The 25,630-nt window shown below is 34.1% G+C and overlaps 2 protein-coding genes across 3 annotated transcripts; one reads left to right on the top strand and one right to left on the bottom strand.

Moving 5' to 3' along the window:
• Positions 1–287: 287 nt before the first annotated feature.
• On the bottom strand, positions 288–22,210 carry Trxr1 (Thioredoxin reductase 1). Of its 2 annotated transcripts, none has more exons than XM_068773314.1 (8): positions 21,643–21,891; positions 19,626–19,846; positions 7,058–7,418; positions 4,919–5,147; positions 4,317–4,404; positions 3,177–3,427; positions 1,717–1,908; positions 288–1,117 (listed from the first exon to the last, which is right to left on the bottom strand). In XM_068773314.1, the coding sequence occupies exons 1-8, from the start codon at positions 21,740–21,742 to the stop codon at positions 988–990; spliced, it is 1,572 nt and encodes a 523-aa protein (XP_068629415.1). In that variant the 5' UTR covers positions 21,743–21,891; the 3' UTR covers positions 288–987. The 2 variants fall into 2 exon arrangements, with proteins under 2 accessions (XP_068629415.1, XP_068629416.1); XM_068773315.1 differs by lacking the exon at positions 21,643–21,891 and adding an exon at positions 21,989–22,210 and having other exon boundaries at positions 289–1,117.
• On the top strand, positions 21,645–24,603 carry sni (SDR family oxidoreductase sniffer). The gene is made up of 5 exons (XM_068773316.1): positions 21,645–21,965; positions 22,429–22,480; positions 22,563–22,753; positions 23,155–23,304; positions 24,185–24,603. Exons 1-5 carry the CDS (start codon positions 21,753–21,755, stop codon positions 24,407–24,409), a joined length of 831 nt encoding a protein of 276 aa, XP_068629417.1. The 5' UTR covers positions 21,645–21,752; the 3' UTR covers positions 24,410–24,603.
• Positions 24,604–25,630: the final 1,027 nt, after the last annotated feature.

The following is a 25,630-nucleotide window of genomic DNA, read 5'->3' as shown; positions in this document are numbered from 1 at the left end:
GCTAGAATTAAGACATTTCGAAAAACGCGCTCCAGAAAGCATTGTAAGACATATTCGAAATAAGTATTCAGAATAATTAAGTTAAATCGGTACAATTTTATAATAATATTTAATGTATAGGTGTAACAATTATACATTTATAAGAATAATAACGGTAATGCAATTGCCTGTTAACCCTCGCATTGTTTACATGAATGAAAGAACAATATTAAATTTAAAAAATGTTATATTTCATTATATACAAAATAAAACAAACAATTAAAAATATATAACTTTTAATAAGTTCAAAATCACAATTACAGGGCAATTGATCGATAATAAAAAAAAAACCATAGATTAAGTAACGAAGTTTTTTTTAAACATGGCGACACAAGACAAATAATACTGTAAAATAATTGATGTGATTAAAACATCTAATTATCATTAATTGCGAGCATTTTGTACCGTAAACGTAATAGGGCAAGGCGTTCTAAAATAACAGATATTTTGTGACCAAGCAATGGATTTTCCACCGTGAAAACTTAACCTAATAAAATGCTTACATCCAACAATTCGATAAATTTAAACATTAAATAAATTTCAAATTAGAACCGTTGAATTCGGATTTTAAATTGTGTACCATAGATATATATTTTTTTAATAAGTCAAAGGATAATTTTAGATACAGCCAATAACATTTTTTTAACCAATAAGGTGCTATCGGTGCTTGTGCAATGGACACTGCTTGGGAATATTAAAATTTTACATTTTATCGAAATATAAATATGTTGCGAAGCCGACGCAATGCACAAAATAATAGAGGATATTTATTGTAAGTAAAAATTTTCTATAAAACAAAAATTTGTACGCAATAATTAAATTTGTTTTATTCACTATAAATAACGGATTTATACAGAGTAGAATATTGTCTAAGTTGGTCTTGCGGGTGGAGAGGCTTTAGGGCGAAGAAAGGTGAGGTGGGAGACAGAGATGTGGTACAGTATGCGTTTAGCTGCAGCAGGACGCGGGGTTGGGATCTTTGCCGGAGCGCTTGGTGATGTTCAGCCGTGTGAACTCCTCCGCCACTGTAGGATGGATGCCCACTGTATTCATCAGCTGTTCCATCGTGAGACCGCATCTGAAACATTAAGTAGTGTATATTTAAACTTCCTCGTTGTAGCCGGTGAACCCTTTGACTCGGAGTAATCTCCATCCTCATTATACTAAGCATTTGGTTTCCTGAATTAAAAGCAACTCAGACCACAACACATGCACAGTGCCGTTTGGTTGTTCATTCATCACCAGCTCATTTTGACAATACAAGAAAATTTTATGTAACGAATAAATATCTCCATATTGTAACCACTTCAGTTAGGTTTGTTGATGTCAAATTTTCCAGATTTTTTTTAGTGTATTTGGAAGACCAAGTCACGACTTACGCGAGATATTTGATAACAGACTATCATATCTACCTCCCCTGTGCCTACCGGAACCGCTGTACCGCGCCTTTATGTTCGCAGAGAGATTGGGGGGATGTCATCCGTTCGGTTCTGTTAACCCATCGTTCTTTGCCCCCACCTAGCTGGACTTTCCTTAGGCGCGATACAGCTGTCTCGGTGACAATAAACCAAGTTATTTGGGATAGTTCACTAGTGTCTTCACCATACAGTACAATTGTCAACATAATCTCAGATATTTAAGTTACAGGTTTAATGTAAAGAGATATATGGTACTAACTTGATAGCGGCAGCGAAGCCTTGTATGACCTCCCCAGCGACTGGACCCACGAAATGCAAGCCGAGTACACGCTGCGGTGCGCTGCGCTCCGCGACAGCCTTCAGGTAGCAATTGCGGATGTTGCGTTGCGGAATGAAGAACTCCGTCGGCTTGTAGTACGCGTGGTATACTTCAACGTCCTCCGCTCCCAACCTGATGTACACAAACACTTATATGAAGAACATAGTTAACTCTATACAGGTCACTTGCTTGTTCTATTGTCTGTTTTACTCTGTTAATGTAATTCACATATAATTTTATTATAACTAGATAATTATTTACATTATACTAGACCATTCGGAAAATATTGTACAGTCTAATGTTCAATAGTAAAGGTTTCGAATGTTGAAATTTACATAAAAATATAAAATTTTTAACATGAATTTGTATATATTTTAATATATTGTTACAAAGCACGAGTTACAGAACCATCTAAACAATAAACACGGAATCTTATGATCAAAAATGGCCATAAACTTTGACCTTGAAGTTATTTATAGATTTTTATGTACGGTTCTCGGAAATTCTAACCGAGTACTATCGCAAACTTACTTACTTATTAGAACCTTATCCGTAGTATAAATAGGTGTAATCACCATGTCAACAGTTCAGTGTTGTGTTTCGAGTTATAAGATTAAGATCGACGATCAGTGATAACAAAGTGACTATTTGGTAAGTCATTTGGACAGTGATTTCTAAAACGATTTGAAAGCGTAGTTTGTACTAAGCGAAAGTATACTTTGTGTTAAAGTAGGGTGACCATCTGATTTCTGAATATATGACTCCTTGTGAACCAGTGGTGTTCATTCAGAGTCAGAACCCACGGTATGTTACAATATAAATAAATACATATTTATCCTATTCCTGGAGTTGTTTCTAGAAATATAAATGGTGTAACTAACATCAGTCTTGCTAAAACACATGCCTACTTATGAAAAAAATGATATCAGAACATATTACAACATAGTCAAAGTAATAAAGGAAGTCATGGGAAGTCAAATGAAGTCGCTGGTTGCGGGCGGCGCAAAACCGGCCATCGACTATTAACATTAAAGTTATTTAATATTTCTGAAACACACAATTGATCCTTAGATTAAAGTTATTACAATTTATTTGACAATAAGCTATACATTCATCCCATTAAAAGATCGGTACTTACATATTAACGCCACCGCGGCAAAAATTCTATTAGCAAGCCGATAAAACAAGGTATAGGTTTGGCTGTTTTTGTTTTTTTGATTTTATGAAAAGTAGTTCATTTTATATTTAATCATCAGTAATTTAGGTTACAGTGATGTGTCACGGTGGAATCTTTTCAAGTAAAATTTTTGCCTCAAAAGATTTTTACACCTATATCAGTATAGTAAGAAAGACTTTGTTCTGGTGACTTTAAAATATGATTATTGGCAAAGCTAACTTACCGTTCCATAGCCACTTCTTCACTGAGACCCACGCAGCCGTACTCCAGAGGCGTGAAGACGGTGGTGGCCACGTTATCGTAGTCCATATGCTGGCTGGAGCCACCGAACATTCTCCTGGCCAGAAGCCGTCCCGCGTGGATGGCTACTGGAGTCAGCTCCGGTCTGCCTTCCAGCACGTCGCCCACCGCGTAAATGTGACCCACGTTCGTCTGCTCAGTCTGCGCCAGGATCTTGCCATTCTCCGTCAGGACCTGGAAACACATCGATTTCAATTTCTATGCTAAATTAAAAATTCGATAGACGCGACATGAATAGTCCCAATTAGGTGGACCTACGAATTGATCACGGTCATAGGAAATTGTAGGATGCAGGCAGCGCTGGAACTGGTCATTATGGTGATTTTAGGAAGGGGCTATTAATTGTATTGGGAATATATCTGCCAACATAATGATAACAATGATTTTATTATTTTAAATTATCAGGTCACATTAAGTTCTATGTGTTTACAAATTTTATACTATTGCAAAACTATAAAAAGGGTGATCGGTATGGTGTTACATGGATGTAAAAGCTAAATTTGAGTAAATACATATATTACTTACTGTCAATTAATATATGGTATACCTAAAATTATAGGATTCAGAAACAATAAATAACATAACGATAATATATAGTATGAAAAATCATTTTCAAAATTTACATTACTACACATTAATATTAATTATTGTTTATTATCTGTCCCTGCAGACTTTGTACTGCCAGAAGTTAATGAGCTGTCATATTACAACAGAAAAAATATTTTATTTTTAAAAAGAAGAATGAACCAAATATACAAAACCCTTGATAAATATTGCGCATCAACCATTGGAAAGAGACAATCGGCTAATTTGGGCTTCGTAGAGCGTTATCTCTGTCGCACGACTGACCAAACGTAACATAGGTAGTGTGGGACAGAGATAACGCTCTACGAAGCCGAAATTAACCGTCTCTTTCCAAAGGTCGATGCGCAAGATTTATCGCCGGGTACTGTATGTGAGTGTACAGCCCGGGTAAGAGATAAATAGAGAGGTACTGTAGGAATGTGGAGCACTCTAACAAGAGTAACATTAACTGTTAGAAATTGTAAACGTTTGAACTTACATTGACCCCGGCAGCAGGCAGGTTGAGCGCTTTGGTGAGGGCATACCGACCAGTCGCCATCAGCACTGTGTCGAACACGTCCTCACACCTGGAACACAATTTTTCTATTTTAGAGTGTATACAATACATATCATTTGTTTTTAGTTTTGTTATTATTTGTAAATAATTTTTAATTTGTGTAGTGTGATCAAAAAGTAAAGTGAAAATGTCACTTAAAACTGCTAGGCATGCGTAAGACAGGTAATTTTTTTTAAAACTTGGTAGGACTTTTTATAACATAACACTGAGATAACGCTCTACGAAGCCAAAATTAGCCGATTGTCTCTTTCCAAACGTCGATGTACAATATTTATCGCCGGGTACTGCACACTATAAAAATACATATTTTCTAATCCATCTAAAGGTTGACAACTCACAGAATGCGATAAGACCGCCAATTGTACTTCTGTATTGTCATTGTAATGTTTATTAGGTGTGCATTAAAGTAATAAACATTTTTTTATAGAAATTATATCTTGGTCAGCCCATATAAGAATTTAAAAAGAAGAGTCAAGGGAAGAAGAAGTGAGGCGTTATTGGTGGAAGATAAATATGACACTGACTGTTCGCCGGTCTCGTTGTTCTGCCAGCGCGCCTTCAGCTGTCCACTTTCGAGCTTCTCGACGGACAGCGGCACGCACTTGTGGTGGAACACGACGCCTTTCTCCTCCATCTCGTTGGTCACGATCCGCGCCATCTGTTGGTCGAACCCGCGCAACGGAACCGATCGCACCAGCACCGTCGCTTTATACCCTAACGAGTTCAGGAATCCGGCACATTCTAGACCAATATCTGTGAAAAATATATATATATTAATGATAAAGAAGAATTATTTATGTACTGCTAGAAGAGTCATATTTGATAAAAAGTACAAAAAGCGGCAGGAAGATAATCATTTGAAGGCCGCAAAGCTCTTAGATTGCTTCTGAGGATGCTCTACGCACCAGCGCCCCCTAGAGAGGAGACGCTAAGGCAGTGAATTACGCAACATTTTTATAACTTATCATATCCCGTATTTAGCGCACTAAGAACGGATTACAAGTTTCAGTTGCAACAAAGAGTCGAAGAAAGGTACATCGCATCACTTATGGACACCGAAGAGGCTTTCGCGGAACCTTTCTAGAATAATGCAGAAGGATCATAGGAGAGACCATTAAAAGGAACAAATAGACATAAACATATATCAGAGTGTTCACTTAACTCTGGGTAATTGTAAGTAGATGTAAAATCAAAAGATTTATACTCTCAAATGTTCACCCCGTAGACAACTAACTGCTGTACACCAATAACATTACTTCGAAATTTATTCACAATGATCTTCATTATATATCACAGCATCCGCATTGAACAGTAAGAACTTATTAAAATAATTAACACGTATAATTAAACCTTATAAGGAATAATCTGACGTGGTATGTCCGTGTAATTACGTGTTTCCCAACATGGTGCCCACGCCCCACGGGTGGACTATTTTAAAGAGAGACAATTTTAAAGTGGACTCGACACGAGTTTAACCCTTTCGCTTTAATAAAGTGAGGCAAGTATAAAAAATGGTTGGAAAATAGTGATATAAATAAACAGAAATTGTTATTATAGACATATGAGTCATTAAGAAAATATGTCACGCCGCAGGATTGACGAGAGCGAGATTGTATGAGGTAGCTGTCTTACCAAATATGGACTCTTTGAAATATCAAAACCATCAACATGCTTTAGTGTAAATAATTATAAGTTGCAATAAATTTTTAAAATTAATTTCTCCATTATGTTTTAACCCTTTGGGGCACGCTGTTATTAAAAATGTCCAACTTTTTTGATGCGTAATAACGCATCAAAAAAGTTGGACATTTCTCGACCCACCTGGAAATATTGGAACAGTTGCGCGCTCATACATTTTTTTCTGAACACATTATTTAAAATAATTGGTAACACCATTAGTAATTGTTAAAAATATACTCGATTGCGCTGGCAAGGTTTATCATCATATGACAGGTTCATCAAGTGTTGAAACCGAAATTTTTTAGTAGTTAATAACAGAATAATTTTTTTTTTATATCATTGTATATTCTTATTAATAATAACACGCCAATTTTGTTAAATTTTGAACGAAATAAAATTTCTGCGCGACATGGGTATTTTTATTTTCTAAAATTCTGTGGGTTAAAAAAAGTTTAGGAAAAATTGTGCGAGTAAAAGAAAAATATCAGGCTTTGTGTAAACAGACTCGTTCGAAATAAGCAAATTGTTTTAGCGCGTCTTAAAAATACTAAAGTAGACGAATCTTTACATTCGTTTACAACTAATATCAACTATAAACAGCTGTCCCATCTATCTGATATAACAGTTCCGACTACTGTATATATAAATAAAATATCGTGCTAGTTATGGGTGCGGTGGACTACCAGGAGAACCAACAGATCTGGACCAGGCTCACTGCCATCTATATACAAGGGGTTTCTTGGCTACTTCGTTCACATTGCTTGGAGGCAACCAAAGAGTCTAGATAAGCTGGTTGTCTTAGGAAAGTGACTACCAACACGATGGATGTAATCTGTGCAGGTAGTGACGGGCCTGATAAACGGAGGCACTCAGAGAAGGTCAGACACCTGTGGAGGTGTCTTCTGGAATCCACGACCAGGGTTTTCAAGGAAGGGAACGGCCTTCAGATATGAAGTTAAAGGTCCAAGATTGTAAATACTTACATCCAGCTCCAACAACCAGCGTCTTCCCAGGCGGGTAGCCCAAGCTGAAGATATCGTCGCTGCTTATGCAGTATTCAAGAGCGCCGGGGATATCTGGGTAGTGCGGCCTGCCCCCTACCGCTATCACAATGTTTTTCGCCGTCAGCTCCTTCTTGCTGCCGTTTTTGAGGGTCGCAACTATCGTGTGGGGGTCCTTGAACTCTCCCAGCCCGTTGATATATTCGATTTTCTTATCTCTAAGGTCCACGCGTGTCACCCAGTTGACGGACTTGATGTGGTTCTGTACAGCCTCCGTTAACGCGGACCAGTTGATCTTAATTGCCTCCGGCGACGGCACTTGCCAGCCGTACGAGATTGCTTCCTATAATAATGACATAGATTTATTAGATTCAGTTTGACAAAATGTAACATGCTTTTAAATATAGTTTAACTGTAATATTTATTATAATTTATTTATTTAAACATTTATTTTTTGTATAACAACGAACTAACTAAAAGCACTTTTAACCATTTAGGTGGTGCGGTGATAAATAAATAATATATATATAATAATTAACACGTGCCACGGCAATTCTTGAAGATATTCCATTTAGACCTCATGAGGCGTATATGACCCACAATTTAAAAATTAAAAACAGTCGTTTAAGACATGTGTTTTACACTCTTTCAATACTGCAAAGCTATAATTAGCGGGGAAAAAAGTTATAAGTTTTAATACGCATTACGTACGCGCATGCGTGATGTGAAGTTATATGTATTTGACCCTACAATTCATTTGTTTAGGAATCCTTTGTTTTTCAATGAGAACTGCAAATGGACTAAACGGAAATTGCAGGTCGTATACGCCCCCACATGGTATAGAATGTGTTAAATTAATAAATATACTATTTATAATATATAATATTTTAAATTAATAATAAAATCATATTATCGTGATGTTCCTGTCAAGAGACAGCTTCTAGAACCTTCGCTTTGAATGCGCAACGATTTCTGATCATCCTAATATCGAGGCGGCGCGGGTTCCGGAGAAGAACACATTGTATTGCGAGGTGTGGAGTTATCTATAGAACCACGCATTCTTTACAGAAAAATTCTTCATCACCGATGCCGGATTATTTCGAAGGCTTCAAATTATCAAGGCTTTTACAGCATTGCATACTCTCTAAAACTGTCGAAGAAACAATCTGGCGATATACATCGACAGTAGTGAAAAAAAGAGCCTTTAAAAAAATCTACATATATAATATGCAAAAATAAATAAATTCTAAATATATATGACGTAATATATCACTTAAATAAATTAGTTAAAATATTAGGGGAAACGGAAAGTAATGTTTCAAGTTAAATTCACACGAGTATATTTGAACAAGTTTTTATTTCTAATCAACAATATATTCACCTTCGTTATCAACAACCTTTTACCATTTAGTATACAAAATCAATGTCGGAGAGGTAACAAATCAATATGTTTTTCTGTAAAATATGTCGACAGAAACGATATTACTTTGTGTTCCCCCTAATACATATAAAATATAAATACTGTTTAAAAGTAGAAGAGAATCGGATAACAGAGGTTCCCAACCTTTTTTGTTTAACGCCACACCTTCCAAAAATTCTTTTGCCCCCTTATGTAACATATTTAATAATCTGCTTTTAAATTTAAAATTAGAACGCAAATCTAGCGTTGCATTTAAACTAGTTAAACTCTTGTCTAGGCTGCCTTCGAATTGGCCCACTGTGTGGCGTGGGCCGAACGTTGGGAAACGCTGCTATACCATATCATTTAATACCTTGAATATCTATAATAAATATATATTATATATTCAAACTCAAAAATTCTTTATTCAACGTAGGATGTATTTTATCACTTAATGACTTCAATATATATAACATCTTAATAGATGATAAATACCTCAGACCTAGGAACAGTCGAAAGTAAACGATACTGAACAGATTATAAATATAATTGCATATTGAATACACATTTAAATAGAGAAGCGTATTCATTTTAATCAAGGTGTTTTATGACAATTTACAACCATATCACACCATCTTTAACATATAAACCAGTGATTCCCAAAGTGGTCTATATCGACCTCTGGGGGTCTATGACAACCTGCAAGGGGTCTACGTCAGCGAAAAAAAATTTGGGGGTCCATGAAACGAAAATTTGGATCCACGATAGTGGATCTCAACACATACACTGATAGTACCTATTTACTTACATCATACTATCTTATAATATCAAAAGGTTTACATTATTTATAAAAGTACCTATGAAGTAAAAAAAATATTTATTTAATGTTACGTATATTTTACATAACAGGTACAAAATTTTATTTTGAGTAGTTTTAATTTAAATTCTATTAATAAATGTATAAATTAACATGTGTTTTTACTTTAAGTTTCTAACACTAAACTTCACTACAGTTAGAAATTTACAGGAAAATCAATATCGGGTAAGTAGGGGGTCTACCCAACACGGAAAAATATGGCAAGGAGTCTACGACACAAAAAAGTTTGGGGACCTCTGATATAAACGTTCATTCACGAGTATTTTTTTATACGAACGACTAGAAATTCCAAATAATAGTCTGCTATTCTATTGTAATAACATGTCTAATTGCCCGTAGGATTTACTTTTTTAATTTAAACTCTACTCTTAGGTATATATTTTTTTTTAATTTATATTTCGTATTAATAATAATACTTGAAAATTGTTTCAACTACCCACATTAAGTATAGTCGTGAGACGCGATTGTAGGTCGCGGGTTCAATTCCCAGGATACAATTATATATAATTGACACATTGTGCATTAATTATATAGGATTGTCACAGCTTATAAATATGGTTTCAGAGGATGGGTAGCAGCGCCCTCTGCGTACCATAATACCACACTGCGATCGCCAAACCACCTGCCAAGCGTGGCGATTATGGCATATGCTCTCATAGATATCTTCGGAAGAGGTCTATGCTTTTCAGTTAGTGTTTATGGTCGACATGGCCACCAATGACGAATTAAAACACCAGTGGGCATAACTAAGAAATGCCTCACCGATAGTATTGACATTACTACCAAAAAATACTTCGGTAGTTTGGTAACTTAATTTTGGTAACAAAAATATATACAGAGTGATTGTTAATACGTATAAAATCTTTAAATAAGAGCATGTACAATTCATTCGTCAGCTACAATACACGGCGATTAACATTGCACATCGATCTTTGGAAAGAGACAATCGGCTAATTTTGCACGACCGACAAAACGTCACGTAGATAGTGTGGGACAGAGATAGCGCTCTCCGAAGCCGAAATTAGCCGACTGTCTCTTTCTAAAGGTCGATCTGCAATTTTTATCGCCGGGTACTGTAAGTTTTAAATATTTTGTCGTATATTTTCTGTCACTCTATGTCAATTCACTAAGAAATAGGTAACATTAGTTTATTATTTTCGGCCAATTACTTCTGTCAATACAAAGTCTATAGGGACAGAAATTTAACTTTTACTAAAAAAACAACACCACTAAATACATCCCAAACAATAGCTAGCAATAACTCCGGAGCGACTCCGAATGCCGGTTAGGTTATTATAAAGACTGATGAGCACTCTATGGCCTCGCTAATCAACGGCGAAGAACAAAGACCAAAGTTCCTAAAAATGTGCAGAACGATTGCGGAAAACGTGATTAAATATTGTAAATGTAAGTTTAAAAACAGGCAAATAAATAAATATATAAAAATCTTTACCCAGAATAGATCAAAAAAGTTATATAGAATAAAAACAAAGAAATTGTAATAGTTAAGGTTCAAAGGTTCAAATCAAAGGAAAAGATAGGAGAATTGCAGAAAGAAAGAAAATAAATGAATGAAATATCAAAGGAGGAACGATAGAAGTGTGCAAAAATAAAATTATTACATGAAAAAATTAATATATAAATACTGAGTCCCTGTCCCACAAAATATGGGTACGAGGGGTCACTATAGCGGGACCAAAAAAAATATAGCCCAGAATCTCAAATCAGAATTTAAAAAAAAGTTTGTCGTTATTTATTACGTCTGAAATTATTTATTTTAAAACACGCTGTACCACGCATTAATTGTCAGTATATTAGCTATAAATTCACCCTCTAAATCTTTTACGAACACTCATCATACAATATAGAAAAATGCGTTTTTAATTCTAGAGTTTACTCGATAAATAGAATTACGTAATAATTATATACATGTTGCAATTGTAACGCGGAAAAGCATCCGCTGTTCGTAAAACTAAAGTCACGTCATCGACCGGCTGACTCATTAGCTGGAGGCAGTCACCGTGACAATACAAAATCACGTCTGAAAACCTTCGGCGAAATACAAAGTTTACCACGATAGAGGTTACCAATGGAGATATCACGTACCGTACACACTGAATAACACAATCATGGTAATGATTTATGAAGAATAATCCAAGAACATTCGGATCAGAGTAGTGGTGGTGAATGCACGCTTGGCTACGAAAACGAATCATAAACTAGATTTGCAGATGAATAAAGTTCACCCACATACCTCGTAATCCCTTGTCTGAAATAACAATAAGCGTGGCATATGGCGTTAGAGCCTAATGTTCTCTAGTGGCAGCCATCTGATAAACGCGGCGTAGGTAGGTCTCGGACGACATAATTAAAGAGACGCTGGATGCTGGCAGCGCATGACCAGTTGTGGCAAACTTCTTTATAAGCCCAAGGTCCAGGACCTTAAAGTTCTCGAGTGAATATACAAGGCGGACAGACCATCTGGTGAAAGTTGTCGAAAGACACTGGATCCAGGACGATTCGATCTAGTTCTATTGGAAATCTATAGTAAAGATTGTCCAGGAATATCAGTGCTGTATCTGATATAATGATGATGAGAAGGTAACAAAAGGACCAATATATAGCTTCTTCCGCCGATGCGCACGTGCGCATTTATCAGCGGGCTGACGGGCGGTGCATTTTATTACACGACTACTGCTGCATTGGCAGAAGTAGCTATATATTGGTTCTTTTCTTACTTAGGATGGATTTCCGCAAAATAACGCCTGATTCCATTACATAAAAAAGAAGGTAAATGAAGCTGTGATAAAAAAGTAAGGTGAATTTGTTTATAAAATATAAATTCTTTATTTATCTTCCAAATCAATATCATTCCCGACCGATTGAACGCCATTTTGCTAAAGCTTATTCCAGTCGTCGAAACAGTCGGAAGTCTTTACCGGTATAGCCTTCAAGAAATTCAATTCGGTTTTTACCTCCACAATCGTTTCAATTCGCACGGAACGAAATCAGGCGAATACGATGTCAGTCGAGTTTTAGACAAAAAATGTCACAAAGAACCAATTCAGTATGATATTTAATCCTGAAGAGGACCCGTGGCGGTGTAACATAACTCCTGAAGATGCCGCGTGGAGGGGTGAAACACCGTGTAACATAACTCCTGAAGATCCCCCGTGGAGGGGTGAAACACTGTGTAACATAACTCCTGAAGATCCCCCGTGGAGGGGTGAAACACTGTGTAACATAACTCCTGAAGATGCCGCGTGGAGGGGTGAAACACTGTGTAACATAACTCCTGAAGATCCCCCGTGGAGGAGTGAAACATTGTGTAACATAACTCCTGAAGATCCCCCGTGGAGGAGTGAAACACTGTGTAACATAACTCCTGAAGATCCCCCGTGGAGTGGTGAAACACGTGTTGAGTGATTTGGCGGTGGCAGTTGTGTGATTCGCATTGTTTGCCGCATACGCATTTATCAGCGGGCTGGCGGGCGGTGCACTTCGTTGCACGACTACTACTGCATATGCGGAAGTGGCTAAATATTGGTCCTTTTCTTACTTAATTCAGTATGACATCGACCAATCGAGTAGTCACGCGTTTGAGACAAAATATCCTTCAAAACGGTTTGGGCTGAGCCAAATGATATTCTAACTTTTGATAAAGACACTTGGCAAATTTAAATACCAGGAGTGGCCAAGTTCTGACAGTTCGAGCTATTGTTCGAAATTTGAAATTTTTCGCGAGCCGCAATTTAATACGCATTTAAAACACCCAAACAATTTTTTTTTACAAAAATTATATGACTAAAGTACAAAATATGTGTATTGATGTTAGATATGCACACGTATATAACAGCACTCCTAATAATACTCAAGACGCCGGTTAGTTAATTACGATCGGTGTTTTGATTTCGCATATTTTATGGTGGAATAATAATAGTTATTATTCGCACCAGTAATTTGTTTCGATTTCCCAGGAGCTGACATAGGTTATATAAATTTAAATATTAAAATAATTCTACAATCAATCGGATCCAAAAATAATCGTTCAAGAAGCCGCATGTGACTCGCGAGCCGCAGTTTGACCACCCCTGGTCTATACTACACAGTTATTCAACTTCATAGAAACTAGAATCAGATTGATCGTTCTTTAAGTAATAGTTCCAAACACAATCTGGCCTGGGCAGATCCTGCACGCAGACAGTTCTACCAACTTACTAACAATTTCACATTACTTTTTAATTTGTGATCTGATGACTATCGTAAAACAGTCTCCCGCGGGCCACGACTGAGGTACCCTTTGAGCGAAGTCAACTCTTGTTAAACAGTCTTGTTTGACATGCGACTCGCCTTCGAGAATATCGTCGCAATAGACGACGCACTTCGGGGAAATGTAGTCATAGCACCACGCTGAATGTATACCGGTTCAAACCGGTTCTGTTGTAAATCTATAGGGCACGCCTATGCCCAGCAGTGGACATCTTATGGCTGAAGTAAGAATACATATTTGAGATGATTTGTTAAATTTGACAGATATGGAAATATAACCTAATATTACATTTTCGGCATAGCGTAATAACGTCTTTGTGCAAGTCATTGTACGCATTTACATCCAAAATTCACACTTTTAATATACGTATCACATTTCGCTATACACGCGTTCAAAATTAGCAACTGGCTGTCAAAAATATGACAGATATTTAAGACACTGACATTAATTGTTTTTACAATCTCACTTAACATTTTTAGTTTAGGCATTTGTATCTATTCTCATAAATAAACACATATGGTTCAAATTACATATTCGTTAAGAAAATTTTTGGATTATGGTAATTTTTGGTTGAAGATGACGCAGTGTAAAAAAGACGAAGGATGGTATAACGTGTGTCTGTGTCTAGAGATGGATAATGGTTAATTTTCTAATTGCCCCCTGTGGAACGTAGGCCCCAGGTTGGGAACACTGGTTTAGACTATGCACAACGAATGTTCTACCTTTTGCTCATTCTGCCAACATCACTATGCGCTTTTTTATCTGTACAATATTGACAAATGTCATTAATTTTTTTGACACATGTCAAATTCGAAAATGTTTCTTTTTTAATTCCGTCAATCGTAATGACAAGCAGTCATATATTTACATCTATTATATATGAAAGTAATTACTTTTATGTCAGTAATTCTTATGAAATAACTAAACAGAATGCGATAGTTATTATTCCACAAACTAACGTGAAATAACGCAGCGTTTCCCAGCGTGGGTCCCACGTCTCACAGGGGGACAATATGATTGCTAAAGGGGGCAAATTGAAAATGACCTCTACACGTTAACCCTTTCGCTTTAATATAAAAAATTCTTGTTACTTAGGGTATATTATGTATGTATTGTTCACGTTAACCACCCATTATTTATACTTCTACTGTTTCTATACAGACAACCATGTCTGTAAGAGATTGCCTTGTGTGATAAGACCGCCCATTGTACTGAAACTATTTAAATGTATCCTAAAGTGTACAGTAAAGAATATTAAATTAGTAAGAGGGGCATAAGAATTTTAGAAATGCTAAGTCAAAGGCATGGCATGCAGAAGTTTGGAAAACACTGAAATAACGGTTTTTATCGAAACAATAGTTCAATCAAAGAAGATAAGGATGCAAGTTAGCAAGTAAAACAGGTTTCAGCATGTGCGAGTGAGACAACTAACTTCAACTGTTTTTAGAAGACAAAGAATCACCAAATAGTTTTTATGTTTATTTATCTACTGGTGACTTGTATAAGCCAAGCCAATCATGATTAAAAAAAAAAGTGCAGATATTCCAGACATAAGAAATCTTTGAAAGGCCTATATCTTACAGCTAGCATGAATACGAGGGTGGATTGAAAAGTACTCGGCCTAACCAAGAAAATAAACACATACTAAATCAGTTAAATTTTTATTTTTCTACATAATCACCATCAAGTTCAATACACTTTTGCCACCTTCCCTTCCAAGCATTTAGACCGTTGAAAAAAATGATTCTTCCTTAGAGTCAAAATACGCGTCTACAGCTGCTTTGACCTCGTCGTTTGTCGAAAATCTTTGACCTCCCAAGTGCTTTTTTAGGTTAGGGAACAGAAAGAAGTCTGATGGTGCCAGATCAGGTGAATACGGCGGATGCGGTAACAGTTCAAAGCCACAGTTGTGAATTTCAGCCATTGACTGTACTGACCGTGAACACGGGCGTTATCTTGATGAAACAGGACTTTTCTTCTGAGCATTCCTCGACGTTTTTCTTTTATTTCCTCTCGTAAACGACGTAGTAAGGTACAGTAGTAATCAGAGTTTATAGTCTGACCCCTTTCAAGATAATCAATTATAATCACACCTTTCCAGTCCCAGAATACTGAAGCCATCACCTTATTTGCCGACAAAATCGACTTAGCCTTTTTAGGAAGTGGTGAACCAGGTCTTCTCCACTGTTTTGATTGTTGTTTTGTTTCCGGTGTACAGAAATGAACCCATGTTTCGTCCATAGTAACAAAACTATTCAAAAAATCATCTGCATCGGCTTCAAATAACTCCAAACAGTCGCGTGAAATAGTCAATCGCGTCCTTTTTTTTTCAACTGAAAGCAGTCGCGGAACCCACCTCGCAGACACCTTGTGGAAACCCAACTCGTTGACAATGATGTTTTGAGTTCGTTCATAAGAGATGCCTATAGTCTCGGCTATCTCTCTAATTTTTAATCTGCGGTCTCCCATTATTAAATCAAGTACTTTTTTAATATTTTCGTCAGTAGTTGGCGTCGAAGGCCTTCCAGAACGGGGTTCATCTTTCACACTCTCTCTACCACACTTAAATTCTGCTATCCATTTTTTGACGGATGAATATGACAGAGCACAATCGCCTAATGTACTCACCATGTCATCATGGATGGCTTTTGATGATAGCCCCTTCTTATGGAGGTACTTAATGACGGCACGCTGCTTGATTTGCTCCATTCGCGGAAATTATGTCCGATTACTTTGTTAATAAATTTATAAAATCACAACTAATTATCGCACAGGTTTCGAACTTCACACAATAAACTAGTCTGAACTGAACTAAATAATGGGGGAAGATTTGATTTTTAAAATTGAATGGATCTGTGTTAGGCCGAGTACTTTTCAATCCACCCTCGTAAATTAATAAACAAATAAACTACACTAACTTTAACATTGTTCAACAATTCCTTTATCAACCAATTTCTTTCCTCATAAGGATCCAAATAATAAATAGTTTCCAATAAAAAATAACATTTTATACCATGTGATCATTAAAATTCAACAGTATACTACTATTACAATTAAAGATATGTGGGAATCTATTTTTGTGTGGGACAGATATGGGCGTCAGAGGGGGCGGATAAAAGCGGCCCCGTACCAGGCTTCTCTATATTGAAAGTGCATCTTGTACCACAAACATTACCTATATGTATACACATACACAATATATAAGAAATACCTTAGATTATTATGTGCATACCTTTAAAAGTCAACATTTGGGAGCTTACTCATCTTAATATTATTTTAAACTGATCATTAAATTATAAAAAAAGTATAGAAATTAGCATAATTCGTGAAAAAAGTTTAAATAAATAAAATCAAATACACTGATACGTCCAATATGTATATTATTGAATATGAAGACTACTTCACAGGGTGATCCTGTCCTCTGATTGCATTACATAGTCTGCGCAACTTTTTTGGATGTAGTTTCATAAAATTCTTTTTTAGTAACTTTCTCAATTTTTAGAAAATTATCAAGGCCAAATTTTATACCTATTAGGGCTACAATAGTATAGATAGTAGCATATAGGCTTAAGTATATTTTTTCAATTAACTCACCTTCAACTCCACCTTTTGGGTGGAATTTTGTGAAATCCGTTCTTAACTGATCTCTACTGGGCGAAAGGAATATTGCTATCAAATTTCAAGCCTCGAAGCCTTATGGTTACATAAATATTGTGATGAGGCCATAAGTGGAAATCTCTGTAAGCTTGTAATTAAAAAATTATTGCAAAAAAGCAAAATCAAGGTATTGTAGTACCCTGTATTATTTTTTAGATTCATTAGTGTACTTGATAGCAGTATATATATCAAATGTGAAAATAAATAAAATTATGATGTATGTTATCATTTCTAATAATATTTGATATAATCTACATATATACCAATGACCGTAAGATTTGGATCAATGTTGACATTAAAGATAAGTGTTGACAGATAAGATATTTAGACTGATATTAACATCCTATTCATTTATATACAAGAACATATTAATTGTAAGCACCAATGAACATGTGATATACCTTTAACCATTCACAGTTCACTACACTTGCACAGTTCACTGAACATCTACACATAAAAAAATAGTGTCTGTTTGTAATATTAAAATAACCAATAATCGTTTTTATTGCATGTATATAAATATATATACAAGTCGCATATACCAAAATAATATATTCTTTAAACTTTTGCCAGTCTGATTGTTCCGGTTTATTTCTGAAATGGCTGAACCGATTTTGACAGGACTTACACAAGTACATAGCTGATATAATAATGAGTAACTTAAGATTATTTTAGACAAAGTAACTTTTTTTTTGTTAAATTCTAAGCATGGATGAACACGAGCACAGCTGGTTCTGAATAAAGTTTATATCACTTCTATGGTTTAATTCCTTATTATATTATTCCTAAGTGACCGCGCAAACCTTATTTAATATTCACTCAGAACACAACCATTTAATAAATTAACCAATAAACTCTCATTCTTTTTAACTACTTTTACATGGTTGGAACTCAGTCGCAACCCAAAATACCATAGTTAAATCTAATCCCCACATTCTTGTCGAATTTTCGTTTATGGTATAAATGTGGCTGCATGGGTTCTACCGGAACTTCCCAATGAAGTCTACCTAAATACATATGGCATGCGAACCACTGATTCTTTTACTGAAACAGGTTAACAAATCACCTAAGTTTGCTAGATAGTTACTAGCTTGTTAAACTAGCCAAATAACATTAGACAAAAATAAAGTATTACCACATAAATAATGTAACAAACAAATATAAATTCATATACTGATATACATATACATGTGGTGCCACTACATATAGCGACCTGTCATCTAATAATTTCCATAGTTTAAATTCTAATAATTTAGTTTTTTATTCAATGTCACCTTTGATAGCTGGTTATATGCTTCTTTTAAAATCAACTACCATTAAATTAGAAGAAAATGATCATTTTATTACAAAATTACCCACTACCTAGTAGAGAAGCATAACTAGATATATCTCTATTTTAATATAAAAAACATATAATTTGTCAATCAACAATACATAATGGCAGTGCATTACCAATTTCAAAGGCCTGCTTATAAAAACCTTATAGATATATAAATTATTAATCTTTTAATTTTCAAGGTTACAGTGTAGATAATGATTACAATATACAATATATTAGTATGGGAGTTATGGCTTTTAAAACAATAGATCATTAATAATCATGTAGTCTGTTTCTTCTTTTGTACCACTATCACTGCTGCCCAAATGACATTTACTGATTTTTTCTTTCTGTTTTGGGCTTCAGTCCTGTCACCTTATGACTACATCCTGTATTGAAGCAGTAATAAGCACCTCAACTAGACCCAAAACTATCTTACAAGTAAAGATAAGTAGAAAGACACCTTTAATTTCAATATTACAATGGTTCTAGAAGAATCTTTGCAAGTATTTATGTTATTCTAAGCATATATTGCTATAGCATATATTGATTTGAACATAGTAGACACTCAGATACTATCCATTTATGTTCAATATTACTATATAACTTAGAGAATCCGTGATTATAAACCTATACAAAACATTGCTCTCTTTTTGGTATGAAAAGTAATATTTTCTTTAACATCATTCAAAACTTTACTAATCAACATTAAAATTTTTAACATACATAAAAAAAAAACAAAATAATATAATTATTAACTAATCCTTTAGTTTGTATATATTAGTTAAGATTCCTATAAGAATAAAAACATAAAAAAACAAATACCCATAACTCAAGAATAATCCAATTTTCTATGGTTTCAGGAACAGGATCATAGGAAAGGGTGTGGATGTGGAAGCCATAGGAAGGGCACTTACCAATGTCTATGGAACAAAAAAATAAATAAATAAGGACTTTGTACATTGACAAATAGATATTCAAGGCATTAAACTGTATTTTATATGAAATAAATTTAAAATAACTACTTACATGTATACTCTCTCCAAGTAATGCAGCTTGATGCATTAATTTCTTGGGTATGCAGCCAACATTCACACATGTTCCACCAAGGCCCCATTTTGTTCCAAGCGGTGATGGTGTTACATAATCTAACACAGCAACTCGTGCTCCGTGATTAACAGCTTCTTTAGCACAGGCCAAGCCTCCGGATCCACCACCGATGACCGCCAGGTCATAGTCAAATGTGCCATCTACAATGTGGTTTATATTCCAATATGGTTGTTTACATTCATAGGTATTATTGTTGTTAGTACAGATTGATTACTAGTCATGACCAAATAGAATTTTTGCATGAAGCGTAAAGCCCATATATACCTATATTTATAGACTTCCATTGCTTTTTTTTAATAATGGCATTAGATGTTTTTTTTATGTAAATGTATATGCTGTTAAAAGTCTATTCCATCTATTTCAATTTACAAGAATAATGAAATGTAACAATGAAATTGTTTCACAATCTTAAATGAAATTATGATTAAAGTATTCATAATTTAAACAAGAACCGAATTAATGCTTTTTTTTTCACAGCATTATCTTTTTGCCAGTGTTATATTTTTTGTATTTATAAGCTAATGAATGTACAAAAAGTTTTACTTTATCTGTTTTATTTTAACTTAATTTTCCCACATTGAATTTGTTCCATGACATTTATAATAAATGGTTTATTATTTTTTATAAATATTCACAACCCAAAAAATATCTATTGCCTCTATTTTATGCCAAGGTTTTATTTAGTTTTGTTTTACAATAAAAACTTTAGAACTATAAAGAAACTCTCTGGTTATTAAATAAAATGATACAAGTGTAAATATTTTAATGTGCATTAACATGGACGCAGATAGCAACACTAACAATCTGTACCAACCCCAAGGAACATATTTACAATATAAGCAATAGACTGTTGGCAACACTAAGCCCGGCAAGAATATCTCCACTATACCTTCTTCTAAACCATCTAAAGGTGTAATGGATGTTGCCTTACGGCAACATATCCAACCTGAGTTGTCACCAACAAAATTTCTTTTAATGTCAATATTAACATTTTTAAATAAAGTCAAGCACATATGAACAGAGCCCAGAAATTTACTAGCTTATCTTGAGCTGAATTGTTGGCTTATTAATGGAAGCGCTTTTGTAAAGAAATATTCACAGGTACACTTGTTAACAAAGTGACTGGACAAGTTGATTAAACCACATCAATATTTTTTAGCAAAGAAATTACATTAGGGAGTTAAGAATCTAAATAATTGAACAAAATATTATAAATTAATATTTGGAATGAAATTTACAGCATTACATTCATATCAGGATGAAGATCTAAACAATATTTTATAAATAACTTAAACACATATATATTTTAATATATATGAGTCTATATAAATATGCCAGTTCATTATTTACTTAGAATCATCTGCCATTGGTATTGTAAAGACAGTAGACAGTGTATAATCCCATTTTTTTATTTAATTTATTTAACCTTTTCTCTCAATTTATATGTGCTCAGCTTTTATTTTAAAACAAAAAAAAATAAACAATAAATTGCATGCAGTATTCAGGGATGCATATTTAATTTTTATAATAGTATTTTATCATAACTCAATAGGACGTAAAAATAAAAATAAAGCAAGGTAAAATTAAGTAATATGGAATCTCATACAAAATATGATTGTACAATTAAATCTTGTTAAAGTAAAAAGAGCGTATCTTAGATGATACGACAACACAGTTAAATTTAATTAAATTTCTTATAACTTAAATGCAGTTTATTATTATAACTGCGTATCGTTGCGTGTTATAATTTTATTCTTATTAATTTCTATGAATACAATTTAAAACAGACATTATGCAACATTGTAGCTAATGCGCATCGATTTAAGCGAGCGGTCCTGTTAGTTATTCCCACAAGACGCACACTCTAGCTGTAGTTATAGGTTAAGAGATAATTAACAATTCAAGGCCAAATATTCGATTACCACAAGTTACTTACGACTCGAGAGCGTTCGCCGTACCAATACCGTGAAGCTATCTATCCTCCGTACCGGTCTGTTTGAACTCACAAACCTTAGCAAATTGCCCAACATTGTCATATTGACATAAATGACATTTATACGACTAACCACTAAGTATAAAGTGAGTGAAAGTTGTTTTCTACCAAAACGTCAATCAATTCACAACTTAACCAAAAATCAAAGAATGAAGACCGTTCTCATTACCGGAGCTAATCGCGGTCTAGGCCTCGGAATGGTTAAATATCTAATAAGCCAGAGGAAGGCAGAAAGAATTTTCGCCACTTGTCGGAATGCATCGGAGGTACGTAATAAAAATTAACTTACCGATAGGTGCCATTCTTAATTAAACAACCAATAACACACTTATATATTAATCACTCTTAACTTCTAAGACGTCGTGACGACTACAGAGCTCGTAAAAAATGCTAGTGTTCGATACAATGAGTTTATAAAGGCCTGTTTTTAGAAGCTGTTAGAGCGCGCGAAAGAGATGGTTGTGCCTACTGACAGCTGACGTCACCCGAGTATGACGTAGTCTTCAGCCGTGCCGGTTATCAGTCGCATCGCATAGATGACACAGTAAATTTGCCCTATCGTGATCTAGACATTACAATTTTCTTAAAACATAGCATTTACCAATATATTCGTAGTTTTTAGTTTAGTTCGTAGTTTTTAATAATATAATTTTTAATATTAACTGCTAATTTTGTTCATATTTTTTTCAATTACATTTAGGATGTAAATAAAATGCTAATTCTTTTCAGGAACTTTCAAAATTATCTGCCGAGCATTCAAATCTTCATATCTTACACTTAGGTAATTTACACAATCTTTTTTTTAATAAATTTGTAACTTAATATCTTATTTGAATCTTATAAAATGGTTGTTTTCGTGACAGATGTTAAAAAATTCGATACTTTCGGTGATTTTGCAACGAAAATACAAAAATTACTAAGCAACGATGGTCTCAACCTTCTTGTCAATAATGCTGGAGTATCTACAAAATTTACAAAACTTAGTTTAGTAAAGGAGGACCAGCTAATGGACAATTTTACGGTTAACACCGTTGCACCAATAATGCTCACTAAGGTAACAAAATTAAATTCCGACTTATGACTAAATTAAAAGTCGTTATTACAAAATGTAAACACTAATTTAGATAATCCAATAATTAGGTAAATTAATTTTATTACGAAACAAAATCGAAATTTAATTGTAACTATTATCTTAGGATTACCATAAATAGTGCATTGAAATAAAAAAAATTAAAATAATGCATGTTTTTACTAATTTTAATAGTAAAATACAGGGTGTAAACACGTAACAAAAAAATAAAAACCTCACCCAAATAAAAATATATTAAAATACTCAACGCTGCGATGTTTGCTGATGCGTTTCGAATTCGTTGGAAGAGTATCGTTTACGAATTACGACGTAGTTTAATAGTTGATATAATACATAATAGAACAAAAGTCGCTTTGTCATTTTAGACTCTACTACCGTTCTTAATACAAGCGGCCGATGCGAATAACGACAAACCGGTTGGAGCACATCGGGCTGCGGTAATAAACATGAGTTCGGTTCTTGGCTCCATCGCTCAGAACGACCAAGGAGGTTTTTATCCGTACAGGTGTTCTAAAGTGAGTGTTGTTTTGTCTATGGTACATAAAATGTCAAATGAATTACTTTATTTACTGGATAGAGTTATGACAGCGCTATTTCAACTGCACTTTTGCAAGTGAAAGGGACGGCAATATAAAGGCAGAAATATACATTTATAAAAAATAAAAAAAACGCATTTACTTGGTTACTTTTTAAAACACGTGCAAGTAACAAATTCGGAATAAATGTTAGGACGGAAAAGGAAACACATTTTCATTGGACACAATATAATTTAAATAAAAAATTGGTTATTATCATAAAATTTATTCAATATAAAGTTGAAATTCGCCATTATATTATTCATTATCGGTTTCTAGGTTTCTCTTCTTACATTAATAATTATTCAGGGATTCATTCCTAGAATTCGTTATTACTATAATGCAGAATAATATGCAGAAACACTTTGTTACTTGTATTAGTCCAATTATAGTTAATTAAAAGGTTTCATTATTTCTTATATCATACATTTGTACACAAGTATAATTATGATACAAGTGCTATGTGCGGTATAATTCTTTTAAATGGTCTAATTCCATTATAGATTGTAATATTTTATTAAAGGTAGGCATCTTATTTTCATAAAAATTGATGAAAAAGTTTCCACCAAGCTCTTATTTGCGAATCAGTCATCATAGGTTGCCTTTTTATCATTATGCCATGACATAACACTAGTCAAATTGTTACTGACTTATGTATTGCTTCGAGTGTAAATACAATCTTATGTCGTTATGACTAAGCAAAAACATAAGTTGCGCATTATCTCTCTCCAGCGATCACACCATTAACAGAAATGTTGCTGTATTTTTTTTTAATTTAACGAATTTTGTTTACGTTTTAATATTATTGACAATATTTCAGGCTGCTTTAAATGCTGCTACGAAATCAATGAGTCTTGATTTGAGAAAGAATCAAATTCTTGTTGCTTGCGTTCACCCCGGCTGGGTCAGGACAGACATGGGCGGTAAAAACGCACCGCTAGATGTCGACACAAGTATCAGCGGAATTTTTAACACGATATACAAGCTCGGCGAAGATGACAGTGGAAAATTCCTACAATACGATGGAAGTGAGCTCCCGTGGTAATATCAATTTAGATAAGGATCAACGGTTTCATCATATATTTAAATGAAATATAATAAATGTAAACTTACAGAATATGTCCAAATAATTTGTGTTGCGGATGTATTTACGCAGGTGCTTCTTAAACAATTCATTTCTTGTTAGACATATTTAATTCAAGCTGTTCAAATAGTACTTGAAGTAATAAATTAAATGTACAAAGAAAGTGGGATTTTAATTTAAGAGGGATGAACATCTTTTTCTGTCAAAAAGTTATTAATAATGTGAACTAAAGACAGTTAATTAATCCATAAGAATTGCGATTAATTTTTAAATACTGTTTAAATTTGGAAGCTTTACTCGGCATGTTGTACAACTGTAATTATTAATATTATTAACAAATTCGGCTATTTATAATAATTTTTATTATTTATAACTTGCAGTAATTCATAAAAGTAAACAAAATTTTTTTTCGCTAATTCTAAAGTTCGGTACAAATTTCATTTAAGATCATTTCCGCGTTTCATAGACAATTTATTTTTATAAGATTAAAACATAAATATAAAATATCATTGAATTAAAGTCAATGAACTATATAAAAAGGTATGACACCGAAAATAAAATGAGGAATTATAGCAGTTTTCTTATTGGATCCAGACGACCTATTTGTCAGTGGACAGCGATTCAATAAAAAAAAATAGAATAAGTAACCTATCACGTGGTCTATTGCTATAAGGTAAGGTCAACAAAAAAATTGTAGTAAAAGGTTGACGGAAGTATTACGATTTATGATTGTCATTTATTTAGTTTTGATTGTGTTATTTCGCTGTACAATTTTTTTATAATAATTTGCTATAAAGTTATTAAGTTAACAGGAACCAATAAAAAATAAACCTTTAAAATTTATTCAAATAGTAAGCCTTTTGAATCATGAACTTGCTTTTGTAAATGGAATTATTAATTTCCCAATGATATGTCAAATAAGCGATTTGTAATACAGATATAAAAAGGTAACATTTATTTAAATCACTGGCGCCTTTTTTTAAATTCAAATTGTTTTTTTTATGTAAGCGCTATATTCTTAACTCGAAAGGGGGCATAATTTTAGAACTTTTATCATTTCACATTTTATGTTTAGGAAAAAGTTAAAAAATTACCTACTTTTATTATCTGTTTTCGACATTTTGTAAGAGATGCTAAAAGAAGCCACAGAGCTACAGTTGGCAGAGCTCAATAAGATAAAAA

Source organism: Battus philenor, unplaced genomic scaffold (genome assembly GCF_028537555.1).
Source record: "Battus philenor isolate CCGP_79_NKW_IND1 unplaced genomic scaffold, ilBatPhil1.0.hap1 SCAF_6, whole genome shotgun sequence".
Taxonomy (NCBI): domain Eukaryota; kingdom Metazoa; phylum Arthropoda; class Insecta; order Lepidoptera; family Papilionidae; genus Battus; species Battus philenor.
This window is presented reverse-complemented; position numbering and strand designations above follow the sequence as displayed.